At 42.0% G+C, this 23,472-nt stretch overlaps 1 protein-coding gene across 2 annotated transcripts; it reads left to right on the plus strand.

Moving 5' to 3' along the window:
- The first annotated feature begins 1,259 nt into the window (after positions 1–1,259).
- Positions 1,260–22,651, plus strand: ezh1 (enhancer of zeste 1 polycomb repressive complex 2 subunit). Of its 2 annotated transcripts, XM_012878703.3 has the most exons (20): positions 1,260–1,684; positions 4,165–4,349; positions 4,490–4,615; positions 7,171–7,293; positions 7,454–7,571; positions 8,952–9,173; positions 9,655–9,757; positions 11,434–11,597; positions 11,731–11,822; positions 11,918–12,080; positions 14,403–14,575; positions 15,999–16,090; positions 17,033–17,061; positions 17,165–17,290; positions 19,219–19,397; positions 19,496–19,591; positions 19,693–19,774; positions 20,052–20,132; positions 20,214–20,298; positions 20,450–22,651. In XM_012878703.3, the coding sequence occupies exons 2-20, from the start codon at positions 4,167–4,169 to the stop codon at positions 20,508–20,510; spliced, it is 2,298 nt and encodes a 765-aa protein (XP_012734157.2). In that variant the 5' UTR covers positions 1,260–1,684; positions 4,165–4,166; the 3' UTR covers positions 20,511–22,651. The 2 variants fall into 2 exon arrangements, with proteins under 2 accessions (XP_012734157.2, XP_036003722.1); XM_036147829.1 differs by lacking the exon at positions 1,260–1,684 and having other exon boundaries at positions 4,144–4,334.
- Positions 22,652–23,472: the final 821 nt, after the last annotated feature.

Consider the following 23,472-nt stretch of genomic DNA (forward strand, 5'->3'; position numbering starts at 1 on the left):
ATGCCTGAGGAGCATTGCTCCTCCCGGATCTGAGGTTCAACAATAAGTCGACGCCTCCTCTCCAACTCCCCAGGGTAAGCTTTCCCAACACTTGAAAAAAAAGTAAAATAAAAAAAAATAAAAAATCTGTTTCTTGTTGTTTTGATTTTTGCTCTAAAGATTGCTTAACAAATAAAGTCTGTTAGTTCTGAGGTCAAATCAGGTTAAATCAGCAGAGCAGGAAGGGTTTACATGCGGGTTGTTAACCATACGTGCTTTGATTTCCCACCCTCAAAGCAATTTGATTCTGTTGGATTTCTGGACCATATTTAACAAATTCTATTTTATCTGTAGGACTGATGTTTCTTATTAAAATGTCCTTGTCTCAGTTTTGAGGTTACACAGTGGCACATTGACAGCACTGATGTCTCACAGCAAAGAACGTCTTGAGTTTAAATCCTGGCCTTTCAATTCAGTCCTCCAGGACCCAAAAGGGGTACAAAATCTAAACATTTCAACATAGGTTTGGTAAATTCACATTAGAAGAGGATTTAAAATCACCAACCTGAGCATTAAAGCACAAACATCTTCAACACATCTGTTTAATTTAGTGTTATGAGCATTTCTAGGCATGGTGTGCAAAAGGAAATAAGGGGGGGAAAAACAATTACTACGGATGCTTCAAATATGATGCAATATTTCCGATTGTTGTGCTGCTGATGAAAACGAGTTACGTTATTGTCATCCATCAGAAACGTGTGGCAATCGCTCTGTAGCCAACCAGGGTTCGGCTAAGCTCTGCTTTAGGTGTAATAGCCCTTCCTGACATCAGTGATAGATGACAGCATGCAGCCACTTTCTGTCAGGAAAAAAAAAAAAAAAGAAGAGAAAAATGTATTGAGCTCCCCCTGCAGGTGAAAAGCTGAACAGCAGTCAGGCTGCGTTTCCTCCCACGGAGGTCCGTCGGAATTTTAGGAAACAGCTGTTTTTTAGCTCTTACTTTAGTCTGTAAATCAGTCAAATATATTGTGGAGCTGTTTTCCGTTTTATGATAATATGCTACATTTGTTTCCCTCCTTCTTTGTAACCTAATTTATTTATTTATTTTTATTTTAAAACGTCTTATAATGTATTTTGATTCTTGTATTTCACGCCTACGGGTGGTCAGATATATTTTCTAAAAAAAAAAAAAAATATTAATATCACTAACCACCGGCCCCGAAGACTGTCATGCGTGTGCAGTGTTTATGTGACCACGACGCTCCGCGCAGTTAATCAGTCCCTGCGTGCGCGAGTAATGGCTGAGCCGCGGCAGCGCCGAGCTGCTTTTTATTCCTGGGACGCAGAGCAGGCGTAAATCCTGGCTCCTCTGCTCGGAAAGGCTGCATCATAATAGAGGCGTCACTGTCCTGCCTCTGGTCGAGCTAAAGTGCGCAGCTAAGCCACGGCAACAGCAACCCTCTCAGCACCATGTCCGCGGACAACGTTGGGATTTCTGTGACGTGCCCACGCGTGGACACGAACCTTACGTCAGATCCACAGCAAAGACAACCTTAATTTTTCAAGCGCTCTCTCTCTCGCTCTCTCTCTCTCTCACACACACATACACACACACACACACAGTCTCACACACGCACGTTCAGAGAGGGACTTGATCGCATTGCGGGGCTGTTGTCGCAGCAGAGAGGACGCGAGGATCTCGAAGGTATTTGATAACCGCGACACTTGGTGTGTGGATGTGGACGTGCGCACTCGTGTGCCAGAATGCCGCGCCGTCGTTGCGGAGCTCGGGTGGGCACGTCGTCAAAGTGTTCCCCATTTAAATGGGCACCGTGTAGTTGCCGTGGCTGCACCCTGAGGACGCAGCGCACTTCATCTGTGTTGGATCACACGCTTGCACGCTTCCTTCTCCTCGATTACAAAAAAGGAAAAAACCGTCCTAATGCAGTTCTCGGCGCTAAGTTTCGCCTTTTTTATGCTTATTTTGGATGTTCTATCGTGAATAGTGACGTTGACGCTCACTCAGGCCATGATGTAGCACAGAAAAACTGTACTACGCACTTTTCTGCTCTGTGGAGGCACGCCCACTTCGTAGCAATGTGGATGCTCCACGCTGTTAAACTCCTAGATCTTATTCACGGGCCGCAATAAACGTGCACTGCTGTTGCAGAGGCCCCCCGTTAGAGAATAGCAGAAAACATGGTGCAGTTTAAATCTCCCTTACGGTGGGATTGTTTTCCTGTTTTTTTGTCAGTTTTGTTTTGCCAACAGAAGGGGGCACTATTTCTAGGGTAAACGGGGAAGTGCTTTTTTTTCCTCTAGAAAAGGAGATTGTGTTATAGGTTTACCATCGAACCTTCTTTTGGGAATCATTATTTTGACAGCCTTTTTAATCCTTTTTGGGGTATATGAGCAATTGACTTAATTACAGTACAAATAATTAGGATCACACTGCCTTGGCTGAATGATGATTGAAGTTCACATCCCCTCAGCTTCATTATGAATGTCATAGATGTAATTTGGACCTTTTTATGAAGGACAGAATAATTATACATCGAATCCTCTCAATTAATTTTAAAACAAAGAATTGTTTGCATAAGTCTGGATTCAATGTGGATTTTCTCTTAAGATTTCACATGGAGGGTCAAATATACACACACATCCCCACTAATATGTGACAAAATGTCTGTCGTACCTAGGTTGTAGTTTGACCAGATGCATTTTGAGGCTAATGCTAGCCTCCTTTAGCTGTTCCAGAACCAGTTTTGGTCCGTGGTAGGGTTCGTTGTCCCGATGGAGCAACCAGTTGAGTAGGATTGGATCCTCCGTAGTTGAGTGCAGCTTTCAGCCATCTAGCTGTTGATTAGTGGTGAAGTTGAAGAGTGGACCTCCTTTATTATTCCACACACTGTCCAAACCTACAGTACCTCTGACACCTAAACAGACCCTCAGCATGATGCTGCCACTAGCATTCATGACTTGGCTAATATTCCTCTTCCCTCTGTACCAGATTGTTCCTTCGTTGTCTTTTTTTTGGCAAATATATGTTTCCCCTGAAGTTAATTGGTTTGTCCATGTGGGCATCTGCACATTTTGGTTTTACTTGAAGGTCCTGAGAGGACCTTTTCAGTGTCTGAAATGCCACCAACCTCCATCCTTTTTCAAAATTCTGGAAAAATCCTTCAAAGGCAGATCCATAAAATTCGAATTAGCCCTCCCACTTCGGCCAAGAAGGTTTCTGTCTTGCTAACAGCAATTTAGTCAAATATTAGTAAGCATATCTTTTTATTTGAGTAGTTATAATTTTACCACTGGAGAAACTGCCTTTTAAACTCAATTTTACAGTTCAAGTTGTTTTTTGTATCATGACTCCAACCTGGACGACAATTTGTCAAGTACAATAACAACCAAAGATTAATATGACATTCATGCTGATATTTAATGTAAACCTAATGACTAGAGCTGCATGTTATTGGATTGTTGGGAAAGAAGTTGTTTTAATTTAATCATGATCAGTTTGGATTAAATGGATATTACGTGGATCTGTCTTGTAAAGTTTGGCTTTGTAAATTCAGTTCAATTCAATTTTATTTATATAGCGCCAATTCATGATACATGTCATCTCAAGGCCCTTTACAAAGTCAGATTCAATCAGATTATACAGATTGGATCAGATTATAAAGATTGGATCAGATTATACAGATTGATCATAAATTTCCTATCTAAGGAAACCCAGTTGATTGCATCAAGTCTTGACAAGCAGCATTCACTCCTCATGAAAGAGTGTAGAGCCACAGTGGAGAGTCATCTGCATTGTCCATGGCTTTGCAGCAATCCCTCATACTGTGCAAGCATGAAGCGACAGTGGAGAGGAAAACTCCCTTTTAATGGGAAGGAAAAACCTCCAGCAGAACCAGACTCAGTGTGAACGGTCATCTGCCTCGACCAACTGAGGGTTAGAGAAGACAGAGCAGAGACACAAAAAGAGAGACAAAAAAATGCACAGAATCACACAAAATTGTATTGAATTTAATTGACTAGATGGAGCTGAAAGTATATCCGATGTACTGCAAAATATCTAACAGTTGGTTTTTTTTGGAGGCCAGATGACCGGCCAAGGATGTGGATTTTAAATCTACTTCAAAGTTCAACTTGCATGCTGGATGCTCTTTTTGACTTTTCAAGGAATGATGGAAGAAACAGCTGCTACAGCCCTGGCCTCTGGCACCAGTGCTATCCCATCAACTCCAAGGCCTCCGCCTGGCTCTTTTACTCCTTCCCGCAGTCTCCTGGAGTGGAGAAGGAGGGTCAAGTCCGAGTACATGCGCCTTCGCCAGCTAAAGCGGCTCAAAAAGGTAGACGAAGTCAAGGTGCGTCAAACCAGTCATTGACACCTGACTGGTTGATTTATGTTTTTATGCAGAGTATGTTGTTTGTATGTGAGATATAGCCTTCATTTGAGTTTATGTAATTTGGTCTCCTTTTTTTTTGTTTTTGTTTTTGTTTCCAGAGCTTGTTCATGTCCAACAGGCAAAAGATTGAGCTGCAGACTGATCTTCTGAATGCGGAGTGGTCCAAGCTCAGGGTTCAGGCCATACCTGTCTCATCCATCAGCGGATCTCTGGCAAATAAGAAGGTATGTTCTCTGTTAAAAAGAGGGAAATCGTGAGTGAAAGGGATAAAGGCCACCAACACGGTATGCTGGGTTTCCATTAAATGTGAAGTGTTAATCTCAAGGCATCCCAAATAGACAGTCAAAAAGAGAATTGTGGCCCTGAGTCACTGAAGGGTGAAAATTCCATTTCATTGTTGTGGTTGGAAACAATAAATTGAGAGATTTCTCAAGTGCAGTTTCTTCTTTTTTTTTTTTTTTTTTTTTTGTAGGGGGGGCGTCCACCACAGAAAAGCTGCATGTCACCAGAGGGCAATTATTGCCATCTGAATCAAAACTGAGTAATATGCGACTGAATAATTTAGTCATAATCAAAAATTGTTTTGACATTTTTATTGCTTCTTCTGTCTTTCCTTCTCTAGCTTCTATTGTTTGCTTCTACTGTCTCCTTTCTCTCCTCAGTTTCAGCAGCGGTCAGCTGCTTGCAACGGTCGGTCGCTCCCTCCGTCTCATTTCACACTCTTCCCAAAAACGCACTTATCACTTAGACAAACCTTTAACAAAAGAACTTAACGAGCTTTGGTCTAACATGGTTAAACACGTTTATGTAAAACAGCCCATTGACATATGGGGAAGTTGTAAGGAAAACTGCGGTGAGAAAAATTGGGGTACAACTCTGGTCCAGCGGGTAAGAAGACCACACAGGTCAAACAGACAAAACTGTATCCGTATCCTGACATTTATTCAGGCGAACACTGGAGAACCAGGACCGAGAACACACAACTGGTTTTCCTGATGGCGTTACACCTCCTTAGCCCCTTGTAAACCGGTCCTACCCTTTTTCGCCCATTCGACTCTGCACTGCCATGTTTTACCATGTTATACTCCTGTTTGTGTAAAGAATAAAAATAAAACCTCTTATTTCTGCCTCTGGGCAGGGACCTCAGTGGTGGTGGGGGACAGAAGCGGAGAGGGGAGACGAGACTATCAACTGTCTGCTCCAAAGTTTGCCTCATTGAGTTAAAATGTTAAAACCCCACCCTAAACCTAATTGACACCTTATCCTGCATTCAGACAGAACATAATTTGAGCACTGACAAAGGCATCCAATGCCTCAACTTGGACGCTTGTGCAGAGCATTTTTGACTCTCTGAGCATAGTGTGGACATATTGGTTTGACGCACATTGGGAGGAGCTGCCCTGTTCTTTTCCTCAAATGCGAGGAAATATTTACCATGGTAAAAGTTATGATGATTTACCCAAGATCCCAACTTCCTCGCTAATCTTCCTCCAGGCAAGGTCCTTTCTATAACTTTCTCTGTACTGATAGCTCGACTGATCATAGATAATAAGATGGGCACAAACAGTGACGATGTGTTTTCTCCTCCATTGCTGACTTCCTGGCTTTTCATGGTCCTTCCGTGCCGTTGGAAAATGCGCCACTACGTCGCATAGTGGAGTCTCTCTGATTCGTTGATGCTCCACGTCCAGCTTCAAAGTTCAGATTTTCCAACTCTAGAGTCTGCTGCTTAGGACTCTCAAATGCTTGAAATCTCAAAACGCGGCGCATCGACAGGTGAAACGTGCCGCTGGAGCTGGAGTGTCTCTTGTCTTTTCTTTTTTTTCCTCAGATGTGGTTCATAGTTTACAAATAGTAAAAGTTCACAGTCCATCAGCGTAGGTTTAAATGAAAAGTCTTAAGGAAATATGTTTTCTTAAAATACCGAAAACATCCAGAGAAGATTTTCACATTTGATATCTGGTACTTGCAGATTGTCACAAGCTTAGTAAACGCTTTATATTCGCCTTTCAGCCACACAAACAGATCCAGTCTGTAGGAAATCATAGGCTGACTAAATGCTGCACCAATGGGGGGTCTCCCACTGCAGCTTCCCTGGCAACACCCGCCTGTCACGGGTCTCTGCCTCTCCACACAAGTCCAAAAAACACATTCAAAACTGGCTCATATGCTTGATGAACTGACTGCATAGCTAAAGTTTGCAGGTGTACTTTCTTGCCTAAAAACATTTTTAAATAGTATTTTTTAGTATAAAATCGTTTGTAGACTCCTACTGCTCCTTACTCCCCCTTGTGATGGACAGTTTTTCTTGCTGCACACAAACCTGCCCATTGAACAAAGCCCCAGGCTTGAAATGTCCCACACTCAGACCAGGACCCTTTTCCTGTGAAAGTAAAGCCCAGAGAAACTGAAATCTCCCATATGGAACATGTAGTGGGCTTTTGAAGTCTAATTGAAAAGGGACTAAGGTTTTTGTTAAGTCCATTAATTGTGCTATGTGGAGACAGGTCCTTTGCCACAGGTCCTCTGCTACATTTTTTTTTATTTTAAATCAATGAAAAATAAAGATGATTTATGATTTAATTGGGGCAAATCTATATTTTTCATTATTGGGGGGCTCCAGACCCCCCCAGTCCCCCCAATATGTCCATCTATGATTCCCCTGTGTCATATTGATTTTCCCTTTCTGAGCTGAAACAGCATCTGCATTAGATTACGATCATCTAAAGGATTCCTTCAGAGTATGATAATCATCAGCTCACCTCTGGTCCTCTTCTAGATGTGTACGGTGGAGTTTGGCTTCCCGGGATTTAATTCTCAGGCCATTGCCATGAAACCGCTCTCTACAGTGGCAGGGATCCCCTTCATGTACTCATGGTCACCATTGCAGCACAACTTCATGGTAAGCTGTACCACCTGGTCAGTGATATTGTTTTAAAACTCACTGTTTATCAGTTATTGATGACCAATCTATCGCTGTATTGGTATTGAAGTGCTTGGAAACAGCTGAAGTCATGAATGGAGTACCAGACAGAGTTAGAAGACTTTTTTTTGTTTTCTAGGTGGAAGATGAGACATTCCTGCATAACATTCCCTACATGGGGGATGAGGTGCTTGAGCAGGATGAGGCCTTCTTGGAAGAGCTCATTGACAACTATGATGGCGTACATGGTGACAGAGGTATGAGCTGTAGGATATGTTAAGCAACACCCTCTATTTCCCACGACTTCTTCACATTTACACAACTTAGAGTTGCAGCAGCACATTTCTGGGGGCATGTCTCAATCAGCTTTGCCCCTGTAGAGACTTCAGATTTTTTTTCCCCCTTCTTTTCAAAAGAGCTTAAGCTCAGTCAAACTGAACTGGACGAAGAGCATCTGTGAACATCAATTTCAAAACTTATTTCTCAGTCTTCTTGGTTGGATTTCTCTCATGGGTTTGACTGGGATGTTTTAACACATCGGTGTGCTTTGATCTGAACCTGAGCTTTAGCTGCATGTTTAGGTTTGTGGTCCTGATGGAAGGCGAGCCTCCCCGCCAGTCTCAAATGCCACATGGCCTCCAGCAGGTTTCCTCCCAGGATTGCCCTGTATTTTGTTCCACCCACCGTCCTATCAACGCTGACCGGCTTCCATGTTACACCAACACCATCACTGCCATAAAACATACTGTTGGCGGCGTCGTTCTGTGGGGATGCTGAAGGAAAGTTTTCTGTAACGCGAAGCATTTCAGGCCAACAAGTAAAAATGTTTAATCAGAGCGGAGCACCGTCTTCCCAGGTTTGCCGTATCCTTTAAATAGCTTTAGGCAAACTAAAACTGAGATTGGCTGTCTTTGAAAAATGGCTTTTATTTGCCACTCTTCAGTAAAGGCCTAATTAGGTTAGTGCAAAACAAATAGTTCAATTGTCAACAGATTGTGGTTTGGATCTCTGCACTTCTTCCAGGCTTCATAGGCCTCCTGTCTGTTTCTCCCGTGAATGCTTTGCTCGGCCAGCCTGCAGTTCAGGTGGATGCCTGCGTTGATGCTCTGCAGTTGTGCAATACTCTTTCCATTTTAGAATAATTTATTGACAGTGCGCTATAAAATAGGTATATTGCTTTATAACCCCACCGTGCTATTCATTCTTAAATCTTCCCTGACAAAACCTACGAGGGTCCTGACAAACTCTATTGGTTAGATTAGACTTAATGAGATCATTTTGCGTCTGAAGCCAGTTGGTTACAATGGATTTTATTTAGGAATATCAGAGTAAAGGGGGTTGAATATAAATACACACCGTTCTTGTTGATGCAGCTATTCCCTAACATTCCAGTCATGCATCACTTTGTGTCGGTTTATCATACAAAATCCCAATAAAATATTTTGTGATTGTGATAGTGGTGGACAAGTTCAACGTGAATTCAACCTTTTGCAAAGTACTATATATATTTCATGTGACTTAATACTAGAACTTATTTATTTATGCATTTATTGGAGTCTGAATGAACCAACTACTTAAGATATTTTTAAAAATGACTTTTGACAGCTTTTGGTTGCCACATTTTGATTCTGTCCCAGAGGGAGGGTTCATCAGTGATGAGATCTTTAAAGAGCTCGTGGATGCCTTGAGCCAATACTCTGACCACGACGAAGACGAGGAGGAGGAGGTGGGGGTGACGGCGGCAGAGGTTACGGGGAAGAAAGAGGAAGAGAGGATGATGAGGAGGAGCTCCGTGGAAGGCTCAGAGGAGGCTAAAGCTGGGACATTAATCAGGAGAAAAAGGAGAGGCACCACTGAGGGTGAGTCTGTGTTTAGAGTGCTCCAGCGTGAACAAGGCACATACTGTTCTTCTTTTTTACACTGTGCAGCTGCCACAAGGTCGCCCTGCCACAGCAGCTCTTGAACTGGCATTGTTGCTTTAAAGCTGCCCTTGTTTGAGGAAACTTGTTTGTTCGTGACACCGATATGCCCAGACTCTTATTACAGAGCTGTGCTTGGATTTAGTGGGGACCATACACTTTGCCAACACTTAGCGAAATGGATCCACTCCAGACACACGTATAAGGATGTTACAAATCATTAGATGCAAAAAATGTGCGTCCATTAAGGACAATCTTGTTATTACCGACTGCCCTGAAGGAAGAGCCGCGGAAACTGCGTGGTTGCAAAATGTGTAAACGCACGGGTTGCACAATCAGTGTTTGTACATCTGTATCAAAACCTGATGTTCGGTCGTATCTGGATCACTTGTGTAACACTCCCTGCTTTGTTTCCCAAAAGTGAAGGATGTGTCCAGCAGCAAGAGGGTTCCCAGCGATAAGATATTCACAGCCATCGCCTCGATGTTTCCCTACAAGGGCACTACGGAGGAGCTGAAGGAAAAGTAAGAAAAGTGTAGTCAATGGCATCTATTTGCGCCACGATCACTAGTCTGTTGCTTAGCGTTCACCATGGAGATGTAAGCAGCCTAGAGGTGAATAAAGAATCCTGGGTTCCTCTCTGGCTCTCATACTCAAAGGGTAGTTGCGTCAGGATCTGAAAGACCTTAGAAAGAAAACAACAATGCCGTCCAAAAAAGTATTGACCCCTAACTAATGTGAAAAAGGCTGGACAGCCTGTGTGGACATATGGCTATTTAACATTACTAAAAAAATCTAATATGTCAGATCATCAAAGAAATTTGACTATCAGACAAAGGTAGTCCAACTAAATACAAAATTATTTTTTTATATGTTGATGACTTGTTTCTCATCTGTTTTTTTTTAATGTCATTAGATCAAAGGATGATGTGTTGGCCAACTTCAGGTTATATGATTTTCAATTCAATTTTATTTATATAGCGCCAATTCATAAAACATGTCATCTCGAGGCACTTTACAAAGTCAAAATCAATCATATTATACAGATTGGTCAAACATGTCCTATATAAGGGAACCAGTTGATTGCATCAAAGTCCCGACAAGCAGTATTCACTCCTGGAGAAGCGAACAGCTACAGGGAGAGTCGTCTGCATTGTCCATGGCTTTGCAGCAATCCCTCATACTGAGCAAGCATGAAGTGACAGTGGAAAGAAAAACCACCCATTAGTGGGAAGGAAAAACCTCCGGCAGAACCGGGCTCAGTATGAACGGTCATCTGCCTCGACCGACTGGGGTTACAGAAGACAGAGCAGAGACACAAAAAGACAGACAAACAAGCACAGAAGCACACATTGATCCAGTAATCAATGTGTTCAGTAAGCTGAAATGACAACAGTCATTTCAATGCAATTCAATGCAAAACTAGAGAATAGTAGAAATCAGTAGAGTGAGAGAAATGGGCCCTGGTGTCCTTCAGCAGCCTAAGCCTATAGCAGCATAACTATAGAGATATCTCAGGGTAACATGAGCCACTCTAACTATAAGCTTTGTCAAAAAGGAAAGTTTTAAGATTAGTCTTAAAAGTAGATAGGGTGTCTGCCTCACGGACCAAAACTGGGAGTTAGTTCCACAGGAGAGGAGCCTGATAGCTAAAGGATCTGCCTCCCATTCTACTTTTAGAGACTCTAGGAACCACCAGCAGACCTGCAGTCTGAGAGCGAAGTGCTCTGTTAGGAACATACGGGGTAATCAGAGCTCTGATATATGATGGAGCTTGATTATTAAGGGCTTTATACGTTTTCAGAGCTCTGTTTAAGTGATTTTCTGATTGTCATCCAGTAATCAGTTCTGGGTGTGCATAGCAGAACTGAAACCAAAAAAAATGGGGTTAATTACAGATAGTTGATTATTATGATGCGGGGCAACCACGTTTTCATAAAATCTATTTTGGATAGTTTTTTTCCTTAATAAATTAAATCATGCATTAAAACCTGCTGTCGTATTTTTTTTTCAAGATACCTTTGTAAAATATTAAAACCAGTTTGATGTGAAACCTTTAATTGTGACTAAAGAGCAAAACTGAAGAAATTTGAACGGAGCCAAACCGTGGCTCTCCATATAATTTTTCAACGCTTTTACACCCTCTGACAGGCAAGAACATGCTGTTCCCTTAAGATCTGACATGTTTCGCCCACAACAGGTACAAGGATCTACAGGAACCACCAGGCCCAGTAAAGCTTCCCCCTCTCTGCACCCCCAACTTAGATGGCCCTTTTGCAAAGTCTGTACAGCGGGAGCAGTCTTTGCATTCCTTCCACACGCTCTTCTGTAGGCGTTGCTTCAAATACGACTGCTTCCTCCACCGTAATAGCCCTTTCTTATTTTCATTTTAAGATTAAGAAGGATATATGATGATTCCAGTACTTTAATAATGATTGCATTGAATGTTGCAATTCGTGCAGCAGGTTGTGAGAATGCTTTGTCTCTGTTCACGAAGCTTTTCATGCAACACCCAATGTTTACAAGAGGAAGAGTAAGGAGATCCGCATGGAGACCGAACCGTGTGGGGATGACTGCTTCCTGAAACAGGTACGCCCAGTTCATGCATCCATTACTCGGAAATACGTTCTGTATCTCGGCGCTTACTGTTTTTTTCCCCCCTCATCAACACTTCATTTGTGCAGAAAGGAGCTAAAGAGTTTGTGGATCAGAATATGTTACAGCCGCAGAGATCTCGGCGGCGACGGAGGCAGCAGCGGCCCACCAGTTCCAGTAGCTCTGGACCAGCTGGGTCCGCCGAGGACGGCAAGGAGGGTGACAGTGACCATGAAACCACCTCTTCCTCGGGTATTCTATTAATCGTACCTAAAGCGAATAAGAAAAAGGTTCAAAAACAAAACAACTTGACTTCAGTTCTTGCAGTTGACACTTTTCATTTGTCATCTGGAGGTATTTCTCTGTTCAAAGCTAATGAGGGATAATTTCCAAGCTTTTCAATATTCATTCATCTAAAATTAAGACAACGTTTGTGCCAGTGCTAGCGTGCTCACTAAGAGAGGTTTGTTCACATGCAAGAAGGTGTGAATTGGTTTGAAACTGACCGGGCCTCAGGCTCAGTGCTGGACCATATGCTTCTGAAAGCTGAAATCTGAGGCCTTCTTCTCTGTTTAGAAATCTTTTTTTTATCATTATTATTTCTCATTTAATGGCTTCGTTTACCCCTCTCTGAAACCATCCAGCTGTCCAAATTATGAACATTTGGTCCTCAAAAGAGTGTCCTTGATCCTTGAGGTGTAGGGGCACAGCTGAGTCTTGTCCTGAGGGGAGTTAGCTCTTCTGTGTTGAACGTTACCAGCATACTTACTAGAGCAGGGTTGTTGTTTTTTTAAAAGCAGAAAACAACTCCATAATAAATGCGACGCCGTGTTTATATCGTATCAAATAAAGTTGTTTGCTCTGTGAGTTTGCCCAGAGCAGACACAATTTGTTTCCAGAATTCGGCTGAACTGACTCATTGAGTAAATGCATCATTTACCATAGCCTTCCCCCGTTTTCATAGCTTCTGCATGAATGTGTTGCCTTGCTCCCCATCTGCAAAAAAAAAGCAACATTTGGCAGCAGATGACAGCATTTAAGTCATATCCTGCTTTCTCCTCTCACATCTTCTCCCAATATCAGCAGTCTGTTGCCAGCTAAAATAAACCCAGCATTATTTTTACATGAATCGGCCTCTGCATAAACACTACCTTCTCCTCCTCCTCTTGCTTCTCTTTTCCGCTCCTTTTTTTTTTTTTTTTTTTTTTTTAAATGTCTGCTTACATCTTGATGTAGCGAGCAGAAAAAGTGAAACAAGAGAACTCTCCACTCTCCTTTTAAAGCCAGTGCGGGGAATTGCCGGTGCTTGGCCAGTGACTCAGCAGACTTTCCCACATGTGTAAAGATAATGTGGAAAAACAGATTGTTGAGCAGACTGATGCAGAGCACGAAGAAGCTGGATCATGTGGCCACAGCAGTTCTCTATTCACCCTGTTGCCAGGCAACAGTCACCTCGCTGCCTTGTCCTTTTGGACGTGAAGAGCATCCGTTTTGTGTCCAAAACCTTCCTTCAAATATGTGTGTGACTGTGTAAATACAAGGATTATCCAGAAATGTCAATTAACAATGTCTATCAGTCTATGTATGCGTCATTTAATCACAGTATAAATCCAGCGGTTCTGTGAAAGCCTCAGGGGTGCTTTAGAGAAGATTATTGAACAAACTGCATCATGAGGACCAAGGATTACGCCAGACGCCTCAGGGATAAAGTTGTGGAGAAGTTCAAAGCTGGGTTAGGTTGCACCACAACGTCCCAAACTTTGAACATATTTGCTCAATCTACCATCTAAAAATGCTAGAAGAATTTGCAGCTTGTCAGAAGCCTTGAAAACAAGTTTGCAATGGACGCACCAAAACGGGTGGAAGGAACATGGAGAAACATGATGGTGGCAGCATCATGCTGTGGGAAAGCTTGTTTTACAGCAGGGACATAGAATCCCTGCAGAGTTTAAGGGAAGACGGATGCAGGGAAACTTGTTGGAAGTGGCAAAAAAAAAAAAACGTGTGATTGGGTGGGATATTTACTTTCCTGCAGAAAAACAAACCTAAAAGTACAGCTAGAGCAACAATTAAAGGGTTTAGATCAAAACATATTCTGGCCCGGTCAAAATCCAAAATCTATATCCAATGGATAATCTGTCACAAGTTTATTTCAGTTCAGAAACGCTTTTCATAAAAAAATTAAAAAATAAAAATAGAAAAACAACTGGACAAAAATGTATTTATTTTTTTGTAGTTCCGCAAAACTACCCAAAAGAGATATACCCCAAAAGAGCTGCAGCTATAATTGCAACTGAAAGTGGTTGATGCAAACTAACTCAGGGAGTAAATACAAATATAACTTTTTTTGTTAAAAGAAACTATAAAGCCAAATGGGATTTGTTTGTCCACGACATAAAATCCCAATAAAATACAACGAAGTTTGTCGACATGGCATGACAACAATCTTCAACGATTACAGTAATACGTTTTAAAGTCGGCTAAGAGCTTTAAACGCTTTTCTAAAAGGAATGAGCATTTTTTTTCTTGTTTGGTCATAAACGCATGTTTTTGTCATGGTTGTGTGTGAAACAGAGGGGAATTCACGCTCCCAGACTCCAACTAAGGAAGATGAAGTGAAGCAGCAGGAGTGCTGTGTGGTCCAGTGGAGTGGGGCTGAGGAGTCGCTCTTCAGAGTGCTGCACGGCACATATTTTAACAACTTCTGCTCCATTGCAAGTCTCATTGGTACCAAGAACTGCAAACAGGTAAAGGTTCTGACATCCACACTTAGGAACCATAAACAGTCATGTGAAATATACGGATACCCCAATTAAACATGTGGTTCTATCTTAAGAAAGGATCTCATATCAATTGAAAGGGATTGTATGTGTTTTATTAGATTTCGCTGAAAGTTCTAAACTCTTGTCTTCAGTTTTTGTTGCATTTTTGTTATATTGCTCGAAAAAATGTGTACTATTATAATTGGGATCAATATATCAAAAATAATGGAAAGGCTCTTTTAGGGTGTCCTATTTTTTTCACATGACGCCATGCTGGGTACGTTTCAATTTAGCATCTTAACATTTAAGGAAAATCAGGTTATCGGTTGTGGCCCAGGTTTTTCTGGAGAGTTTTCTGGAGAGTTTCTATGTTTCGGATGATCATCTAAGGACCAGTTTTGCAGAGGTTTTTTGAGCTCAAAGCCTGAATTTAGGTGCGGCTGTAGCTGACTCAAAAGAACACCAGCTTACCTTATCTGAGCGCTGCTTTAAATAATTTATACGGTGCATTTCAAATGCTTCAGTAGAACATACACAACAAGCCAAGACACATATAAGAAAAGAACACACGAGCATCTAAAATATATCGTTTAATAGTAATCACCCAAGACTCATTGTTTTGTCTCAAAATGACACATGGTTGTTCAGATACACAGTCGTAAACATGGCCCTGGTCTTTGTTATGTCGCCGTCATTTCCTGTTTAATGACACATGCCTATATTGAGTCTGTGGTTTTATGGCGTAGCTAATTGGGCTGACGAGAAGGGCGTATGGCATGTGGTCCCGTAAACAGGGATTCTTACCAGATGTGACAGGTCTCATAGTTACATATCATGCAGGTCTCGGGAGGCCGGATCTGCTGTCATTTTGGTGTCTGTTAGGCTGCTGTGTATTATTATTTATTTTTTATTTTTTTGCTGTCTTAAGTTTTAGCAGTAGTGCGTGTAACGACGTCGATCCACGCCGGGGCCGTCGATCAAGCCTCTTTATTTCGTATCCAACTCCTGGATCTTTTTGTCTGAAAGCAGCAGTTTCTTTGTTGGACTCTCACAGCTCTGCTGATATTCAGCCCGCTGCTTTGCTCAGTGAAAATGCTAAAGCCAGCTGCAGCGTTATGTTTGTCTGTGTCCTGGGAAGAGGCCAAATCCGGGGTTTTGGCAGCCAGAGGTGGTTTGTGTGTCCGTGCGTGTGCAGATGTACTCTTGCGTCTGGTCTCTGCACTCTAAGTTTTGAAAGCAGAAGATGGAGCAAAGCAGGACATTTTGTGAAAGTTTTTTTTTTTTGTTTTGTTTTGTTTGTTTTGCACAGCTTGCAAAATGTCATTCCTGTGAGGGCAAAGTTGTTGCAGATGTGTGCGTTTCGGATTGGTTCGTTGGTTAACGTGGCTGTTATTGACCTTTCTCTCAGGTCTACGAGTTTGCGGCGAAAGAGGTCCTGATCCACCGTGTCCCCGTGGTAGATGGAGGCATCTCGCCCCAGAAGAAGAAAAGGAAACACAGGCAAGTGGTGGGCTGTTATTGTGCCGTGCCTTGCAGGGGTGTTCATACCCAGTGGAGTTGTCCACCGATTTCAAACACAACCTGAAACATTATTTTATTTTTATTTATTTTTTTATGGGATAGACCAACACAGGGTGGAGCAAACTTGGGAAAATGGGAGGAAATTGATATAGGCTACTTACTCTGATACTCTGATAATAAAACCAAGTGCTTTTGAGCATCTGATGGAGCAGTGTTCAGTCCATCATCCATAAATAGAAAGAGTGTAGCGTAGATACGTAGATTCATTTGGTCCTGTCTCTTTGGGTTTAGACCCATCTCTCTCCTAGATAAAGACACTGAAGCAGCTTTTCCTTCCACTAACTGTTTGTACTCTGGTTTTTCCTCCCTTAGATTCCTCTGCTAGCTCAGAGTTTATATGTTTAGCCGTATGTCCCTCTTATATGAAGCTACCAAAAGAACTACTGTTTCCAAACACTGTACTTTTTTTTTTTTTTTTTTTTTTTGGACAACAAATTTTCCTGGACCAATGCATCTGTGTCTTTAAAGTTACTGATTTGGCTTTTCATACCCTGGTTCTTCTAAAGGTTTCCGCCTGCTAATAGGGAGTCTTTGCTTTCTACTGACACCACCGGCATGCTTAGTGGGATGGGATGACTGCAAAGTTAAAAACTCGATTTAATCAACTCTCCATTGTCCCTACGTTCTTGTTCGGGAGGAGTGATTTCCCGAAAAGTCAATGAATCGATCCGATTGGCTGGGTTTCTTTAGACAGAAAATGTTTTACAAATTGACTTTTAATGAAAGGAACCGGACTGCATTGTTTAATAGCTAGGATCGAATTGTATGTTTAGTCTGTCCATGTGATCGGACTGCATATTTACAGTGCACAAAGAGGGATCTGTTTGTTTTGTAAAATCCCTTGACTTGTTTTTCTTGCAGGTTATGGGCAAAGATTCAGCTGAAGAAAGGTACATTTATCTTAAATTATGATTTTTCACTTGCCCTTGATCTGTAACACTTAGCACAGCGTGTAATGTCGCTCCTTCTGCTTTGTCCCCCATGTTGCTCCAGATAACTCCTCCAATCAGGTGTACAACTATCAGCCGTGTGACCATCCTGACCACCCATGTGACAGCTCCTGCCCCTGTGTGATGACCCAGAATTTCTGCGAGAAATTCTGCCAATGCGAGCACGAGTGTGAGTGTCACTTTTTGCTGTTCGCCAGCTTGTCAATAAAATGTGCGCTTATATTTCTACCTCTCACAAATGGTAGCTTCCAGGTCATAACCGGCGTTATCACTGGAAGCTGGGTTTTTTTTTTCTTTTGTAAAACCCCTCTAGTCACAAAGGAGTCAGAAAGGAAAGCATGGGTGGTTGTGAGCTTACCACAGAGCTGCATTTACAATTAGGCCTTTGCTCCAACAGGGCTGGCCCAGGTGGGCTTTTCCCCAAAACGGCCACATGGCGGATGAATTTGCTTTGCAATTTGTCCTCTGGTGGGTTAACAACAGATAAAGAGAAGGACGTGATGAAGTAAACAATTTTCTATGGCTTGGAAAGACTCTTTTTTTTTTTTTTTTTCCCCTCTCACTTGTTCACTCTCCCTCCCTCCCTCCCTCCATCTTACGCCGCCTTTTCCCGTAGCAGAGGAGCACCCGAGCCAAACAGGAAGCAGCCCCCTTTTCCCCACATGTGTGTGCTCCGCAGACTTGGAGAGGAATCAAAGGGATGTCACAGGCTCTGTGGCTGATATACAGCATCATCAGCATGAGTCAAAGTCGTCCAACCTGAAAAAGCTTGACACGTAATCCCAGAGAGGGAAGGAGTGGGGGATTAAAGAGCGCCGCAGAGAGAAAAATAAAACCTGCCGGGGGCGTCTTGTTATCGACGGCTTTCTCATCTGAATAATACTTTTGGGTTGTTATTGCTCGAGGTTTTCCTTCGTCTGCCTGGAGGGTGTTACGTTGCGCTCTTTAAAATTGTATTTCAGCATATCTGCCAGTAGAGGCCGCTAAAATACGCCTGCTGGGCGCTTTATTAGAAAGACCTAATAGCCAGTACAGTTTGAGACCCTCTTTTGCTTTCAGAGTCTTAAAGCATTTTTTTTTATATATTTTGGGCCCTATTGGAGCAATAGCACCAGGCGGTTGCTGCAGGTTTGTCCGCCGATTTTGGTCTTCCGTTCTACCGCATCCCAAAGTATTCCTGAAGGCTGTGGAGGCCCTAGGAGTACATTGAGCTCATTGTCTTGTCCAAGAAACCGGTTTGGGATGAGTTGAACTTTATCACACATCGCATTATGCTGCTAGAAGTAGCCATCTGGTCACAAAGGGATGGACGCGGCCAGCAACAGTACTAGACTGTAGCGTTTAAACAATGCTCCGTTGTCACTAAGAGGCCGAGTGCCAAAATACCCCCAACACCATTATACCCCCACCCTCATGGCCGGAACCGATATACAACCGGAGCGAACGCAGGCTTTTGTTTGGTTTATGCCACCATCTAAATGTTGCCAATAAAATCTAGAACCACTGGACTAGGCAATGTTTTTCCAGTCTGTTATGGTTCAGTTTTGGTAACCCTGTGGGAATCTCAGTAGCCTGCTGTCAGCTAGCAGGAGCTGTGTGGTCGTCTGCTGCTGTAGCCTACCTGCTTCAAGGTTTGACATGTTGTTTGTTCAGAGATTATAATCCATATTTCTTGGGCGTAACAAGTTTTTATTGAACTGGAGCCAGTCTTCTCATTATCCTCCCACTTCTGATATCCATACGGCATTTTTGTCCACGCAACAACCGGCCACAGGACATTTTCTCTTTTTTGGACTTTTCGCTGTATACCCAAGAGATGGACCAATCTCAGACCAATCTGTCTTGTATGAAAAAATGGCTGCACTCAATTATATCCCAGCTTTTTCCCCTACTCTAATTCTAGGTTTGAACTTCAGTAAGTCATCTTTACCATGTCTGGACGCCTAAATGCATACAGTTGCATTTAGGCGTAAATGCAACTTAACAAGCAATTCAACGGGTGCGCCCAGTAAAATATGTAGCCTCGTTTCAATTACCGGCACACAATTTGCTCCTTTACCTGGTCAAGCGGTGTCCTTTGGTCTAAATGTTTTGCAGGCCAGAACCGGTTCCCAGGCTGCCGCTGTAAAACTCAGTGCAACACGAAACAGTGTCCGTGCTACCTCGCCGTGCGAGAGTGTGACCCAGATCTCTGCATGACCTGCGGAGCTGCGGACCACTGGGACAGCAAAGTGGTGTCCTGTAAGAACTGCAGCATCCAAAGAGGCCTCAAAAAGGTTCCTGAAAGTGCCTGACGCTGAAGACATCGGTCTGGTATTTTGATATTGCGCAGCTTGAAAACAATCTGACCAATCGAATTAAATGTCTTCTTCAGCACCTGCTACTGGCGCCATCAGACGTTGCTGGTTGGGGAACATTTATCAAAGAGCCTGTGCAGAAGAATGAATTTATCTCCGAGTACTGTGGAGAGGTATGCCCGCACAGCTCATTTAGATTTCGCATTTTAAATGTGTTGTTTTTCCCACAATTTCGTATGATTTATACATAGTCACCTTTCATTTCTACCTGCAGCTCATCTCTCAAGATGAGGCAGACCGACGAGGAAGGATCTACGACAAATACATGTCAAGCTTCCTTTTCAATTTGAACAACGGCAGGTTTTCCCTTTTTTCTTGCTGCAATATATTACCAGACATTTTATTCAAGTACATTAAAAATGCTTAAATGGATAGTTTAAGATGTTTGAAGTCAAGTTCTCCTCCTGGATTAGCTGTTAGCATCAGCCTATAGTAATAAATAATCTGGATTTATATTAAAGGAAGAACACAAGACAGTTATCTTCTGCTTGTAACACACGAACCACTAATAAACGTTTACCTGAACCCAGCTTCAAAAAACCCCGGACTGACATTTTGACACTGTCTCTGCAGATTTCGTAGTGGATGCAACGCGAAAGGGGAACAAAATCCGATTCGCTAATCATTCAGTTAATCCTAACTGCTACGCTAAAGGTGAGTGTTTCATTTGCGGACTGAATGGAGGGCTTTTTAAAGACCTTTTATTCGCTGATGTTGTTCTTATGGCCAACGCAGTCGTGATGGTTAACGGAGACCACCGCATCGGGATCTTTGCCAAGCGAGCCATCCAGCAGGGAGAGGAGCTCTTCTTTGATTACAGGTAGCGTCACAAGCCTTTTTTAAAGACTCTCCATCAGTTAAAAAGTAAAGTTGGGGGGGGGGGAAAGGCCTACGCACATTTAAACACGTTCATATACTTGCTTCTTGATTTTGTTCGTTCGACTGCTCTAACTTAACGTCTCCACCCACAGATACAGCCAAGCCGATGCTCTGAAGTACGTGGGAATAGAGAGGGAGGTGGACATGACTTAGCTTTGCTACCGTATCTAAAGACCGGTCGTCGTTCGACATCTCTGTACATTATGCGAGCTTTTCCAGCATACATAATGTAGATCAGTGAAATGCATGTGCTGTCCTTTGACACATCATCAACTAAACATGATAGCCAAGTACTTTAGCTTCAGTCAGATGCTTTTCCTGTTCAGTCACTAAGTATTGTGGATTATAATGTATGTACCTTGACTGCTCCGCTGAAAAGCTAGCCTCATTAACACATTTCTGTCATGAAATAAGCTCATTTATATCAATGTTCGGCAAAAATAGGCAACTAGATGAGAAACCGACTGACTGAATGTAACTTTGTAGATGGCAAAAAAAAAAAAAAAAGAGGTCTTGCCTCGGCAAAATTCCAGAATTGGTACTCAGATCATTGTATATACAGCAAACGTAGAACATCATCATATCATGTTAATAAAAAAGTGAGAGTAAGTGTCTTCCTTTAACATTTTAAAAAAAAAAGTGCCAAAAGATTCCTCACCAAAAAAAAAAACTAAAACAATTTGCATGTGAAGTGTTGTATAATTATCAGAGAAAGGTTGAGACATAAGAAAAAAGGCAACATTGCTTGTTTTGCTTTCTTTGAAGTCCACATTAATATACAGGTCCTTGCAAAGGGCTTCCCCTCAGCTTCAGCTTATTCATATTGCAGTAGGTCGTCATATTACAAACACAAACGTTTTATATGATAGACCAATACAATGTAGAGTATAATTAAATAGAATTTTTGGGGGGGAGGGGATAAATATGTACTGAAAAAGTGTGACAAGTACATATATGCAGCCCCTTCTCTAGTAATTGCATGAAGTACCACTTTCTGCTGCATTTATACCTGTAATGGTTTTGGGAGATGTCTCAACCAGCTTTGCACATTCAGAGACTGATATCTTTGTCATCGGAAAATAGCTCAAACTTAGGTTATATGGTGGGTTTTTGAATAAAACTCTTTAAGATTTAACTCTAGTTTGCAATTGGCTTCTGGTCGGCTGGAAAGTGCGCTTCCACTTGTCTCAAGTCAACACTGTAGATCTTCTCATCTTACAATCGCAAAGCATCCTGATGGCATGATGCTGCCACCACCATGCTTTACAGTGTGGATGGTATGTTGAGGAAGAGGTATTATGTTAGTTATCTCCACACAAAGCGCATTGCATTGGTTGTAATGAATTTTATCTAGGGGTATTGGATCAGAACAACACATTTAATTTCTAATAACCATCTATGTTGTTCCCTCCCTCTCTAACTTTTGTGTTGGTCTACCACATAAAACATATTCTAGTTTCTGTAAAAATGATAAAATCCTGAAACAAAACACAAGGATCGGGAATACCTTTGCAACGTACTGCAAACCTATTTCTGAAATGTTGAAAGCATACTCGTATGAAACTAGGTCTCCTCAAGTGGAGTCAAACAACACGGAGGTCAAGGCTGTGTACAGTGTATGCCTATAAAAATAAAAGTTTAACTTTATACTTTATGAATGTTGGCCGTATCATTGCGTCTTGTCTGTTTTCGCTTCAATTAACACAACGCAAATTTCATTTTTAGACTTCTTTTTTTTATTATTGAGATGACAGTTTGCCTTAAATCACACAGTAATGGTCATTTACAGTGAGTTCATTACAAAACAAAGCTGAGGAACAACAGAAAGAATCCAGACTTTCAATTCTTGTTTCAAAAAGCTTCTGTTGGGAGGTGCTGATCCGGTATTATCATGCCTTCTGCCTGCTTTGGTTTCTTTCTCAAACAAATCATGGCTGACAGGGTGTCTGAAAATTTCCTTCTCCCTTTTGTGGGTTTTAAAATCTATCTATGGGACCTCAAATACACCCAAATTCTGCCCTCTTCATCTTAGACCTCTTCACGTTTTTTTTTTTTTTTTATGTTAGTGTTTTAAAGTATAACTCCAGGGTGCTTAGATAGCGATCAGTCAGCATTATGTGTCAAGAGTTGAGCAGATACCCTGTCCGTCCTGCTGAATAGCTCCATCTACTGACCATTTTACTGCAACCCTCCTGACCTCATCCGTAAACCTAACCCTGCCATGCCAGCTGCGGCGTCACATTTAGTGGGTTGCCTCTTGGCGGCCAAACTGCAAATACACAAAACATCAAAAAGATCGAGTCTCACACAAACACTCCAGGGACCACAAACGATGTATGCTGTGACGTGAAAATAATGTGACACTGCTAAGGTGGATGTCCATTTAACAACAAATTCAGTGAGGTGTTTACATTTACGTAAGAGATTTTTTTTTTTCCCTTAATAGGCAGCGAAGCACATGTGACCTAGGTTTATCGCACATTTAAACTTTCAGTGGTGATTGTCCATGTAACAAAACAAGAACAAAAACAAATCATTCAACCAGTTTCACTCCAATTGCTCAGCCTTCGCTCTCAGTCGTCGCATCACAAGACATTTTCAAAAATATAGCTCGCAAATGCAAGCTTTCGGGTCTGTACAGCTTCATACATTATTGGCAAGTCGTGTCTACTGTACAGCAATTGCAATTTTTTATTTTTTTTTTTACATTACTGTACATTCTTTCCCTGTATAATTTTGCACAGCTCTGCGTTTCTGTAATGGAAGAAACTGGGAAACGTTGTGGTCTGGAGTTGCATTAGCTCGACAGACAGCAGAGCGACGTGCTTTCCGTTAACCTGAGCAATCTACGTGATGCTTTCAGTGCTAAGCAGTCTACAATCAAAAACGTCAGAGCGGCTTTTCACTGTAGTGTCTGCTTATACATTGCAGAGTCAAAGGATTTACATTCAGAGCACTCCAAAGCTTAAAGTGTATAAACTCTAGAAATAAAATAAAAAAAAGTCATTCGGTAGATTATTAAAGGTTCACATAAACACTTTTGCATGGCATCCTACTCGCTATTTAACATTTGCAAATCCCCAAAAAAATAGCGTTAGTGACTGGAAGAAGCTTA

This window comes from Fundulus heteroclitus, chromosome 16, assembly GCF_011125445.2.
Source record: "Fundulus heteroclitus isolate FHET01 chromosome 16, MU-UCD_Fhet_4.1, whole genome shotgun sequence".
Classification (NCBI taxonomy): domain Eukaryota; kingdom Metazoa; phylum Chordata; class Actinopteri; order Cyprinodontiformes; family Fundulidae; genus Fundulus; species Fundulus heteroclitus.

What these genes read in the sequence shown, in the direction of transcription:
- ezh1 (XM_012878703.3), top strand. Translation starts at nt 4,167, where the DNA reads ATGATGGAAGAAACAGCTGCTACAGCCCTGGCCTCTGGCACCAGTGCT. An exon ending in ATGACTGCTTCCTGAAACAG is followed by an intron (nt 11,823 to 11,917) that starts GTACGCCCAGTT and finishes TCATTTGTGCAG; the next exon opens with AAAGGAGCTAAAGAGTTTGT. An exon ending in TCTCCGAGTACTGTGGAGAG is followed by an intron (nt 19,592 to 19,692) that starts GTATGCCCGCAC and finishes TTCTACCTGCAG; the next exon opens with CTCATCTCTCAAGATGAGGC.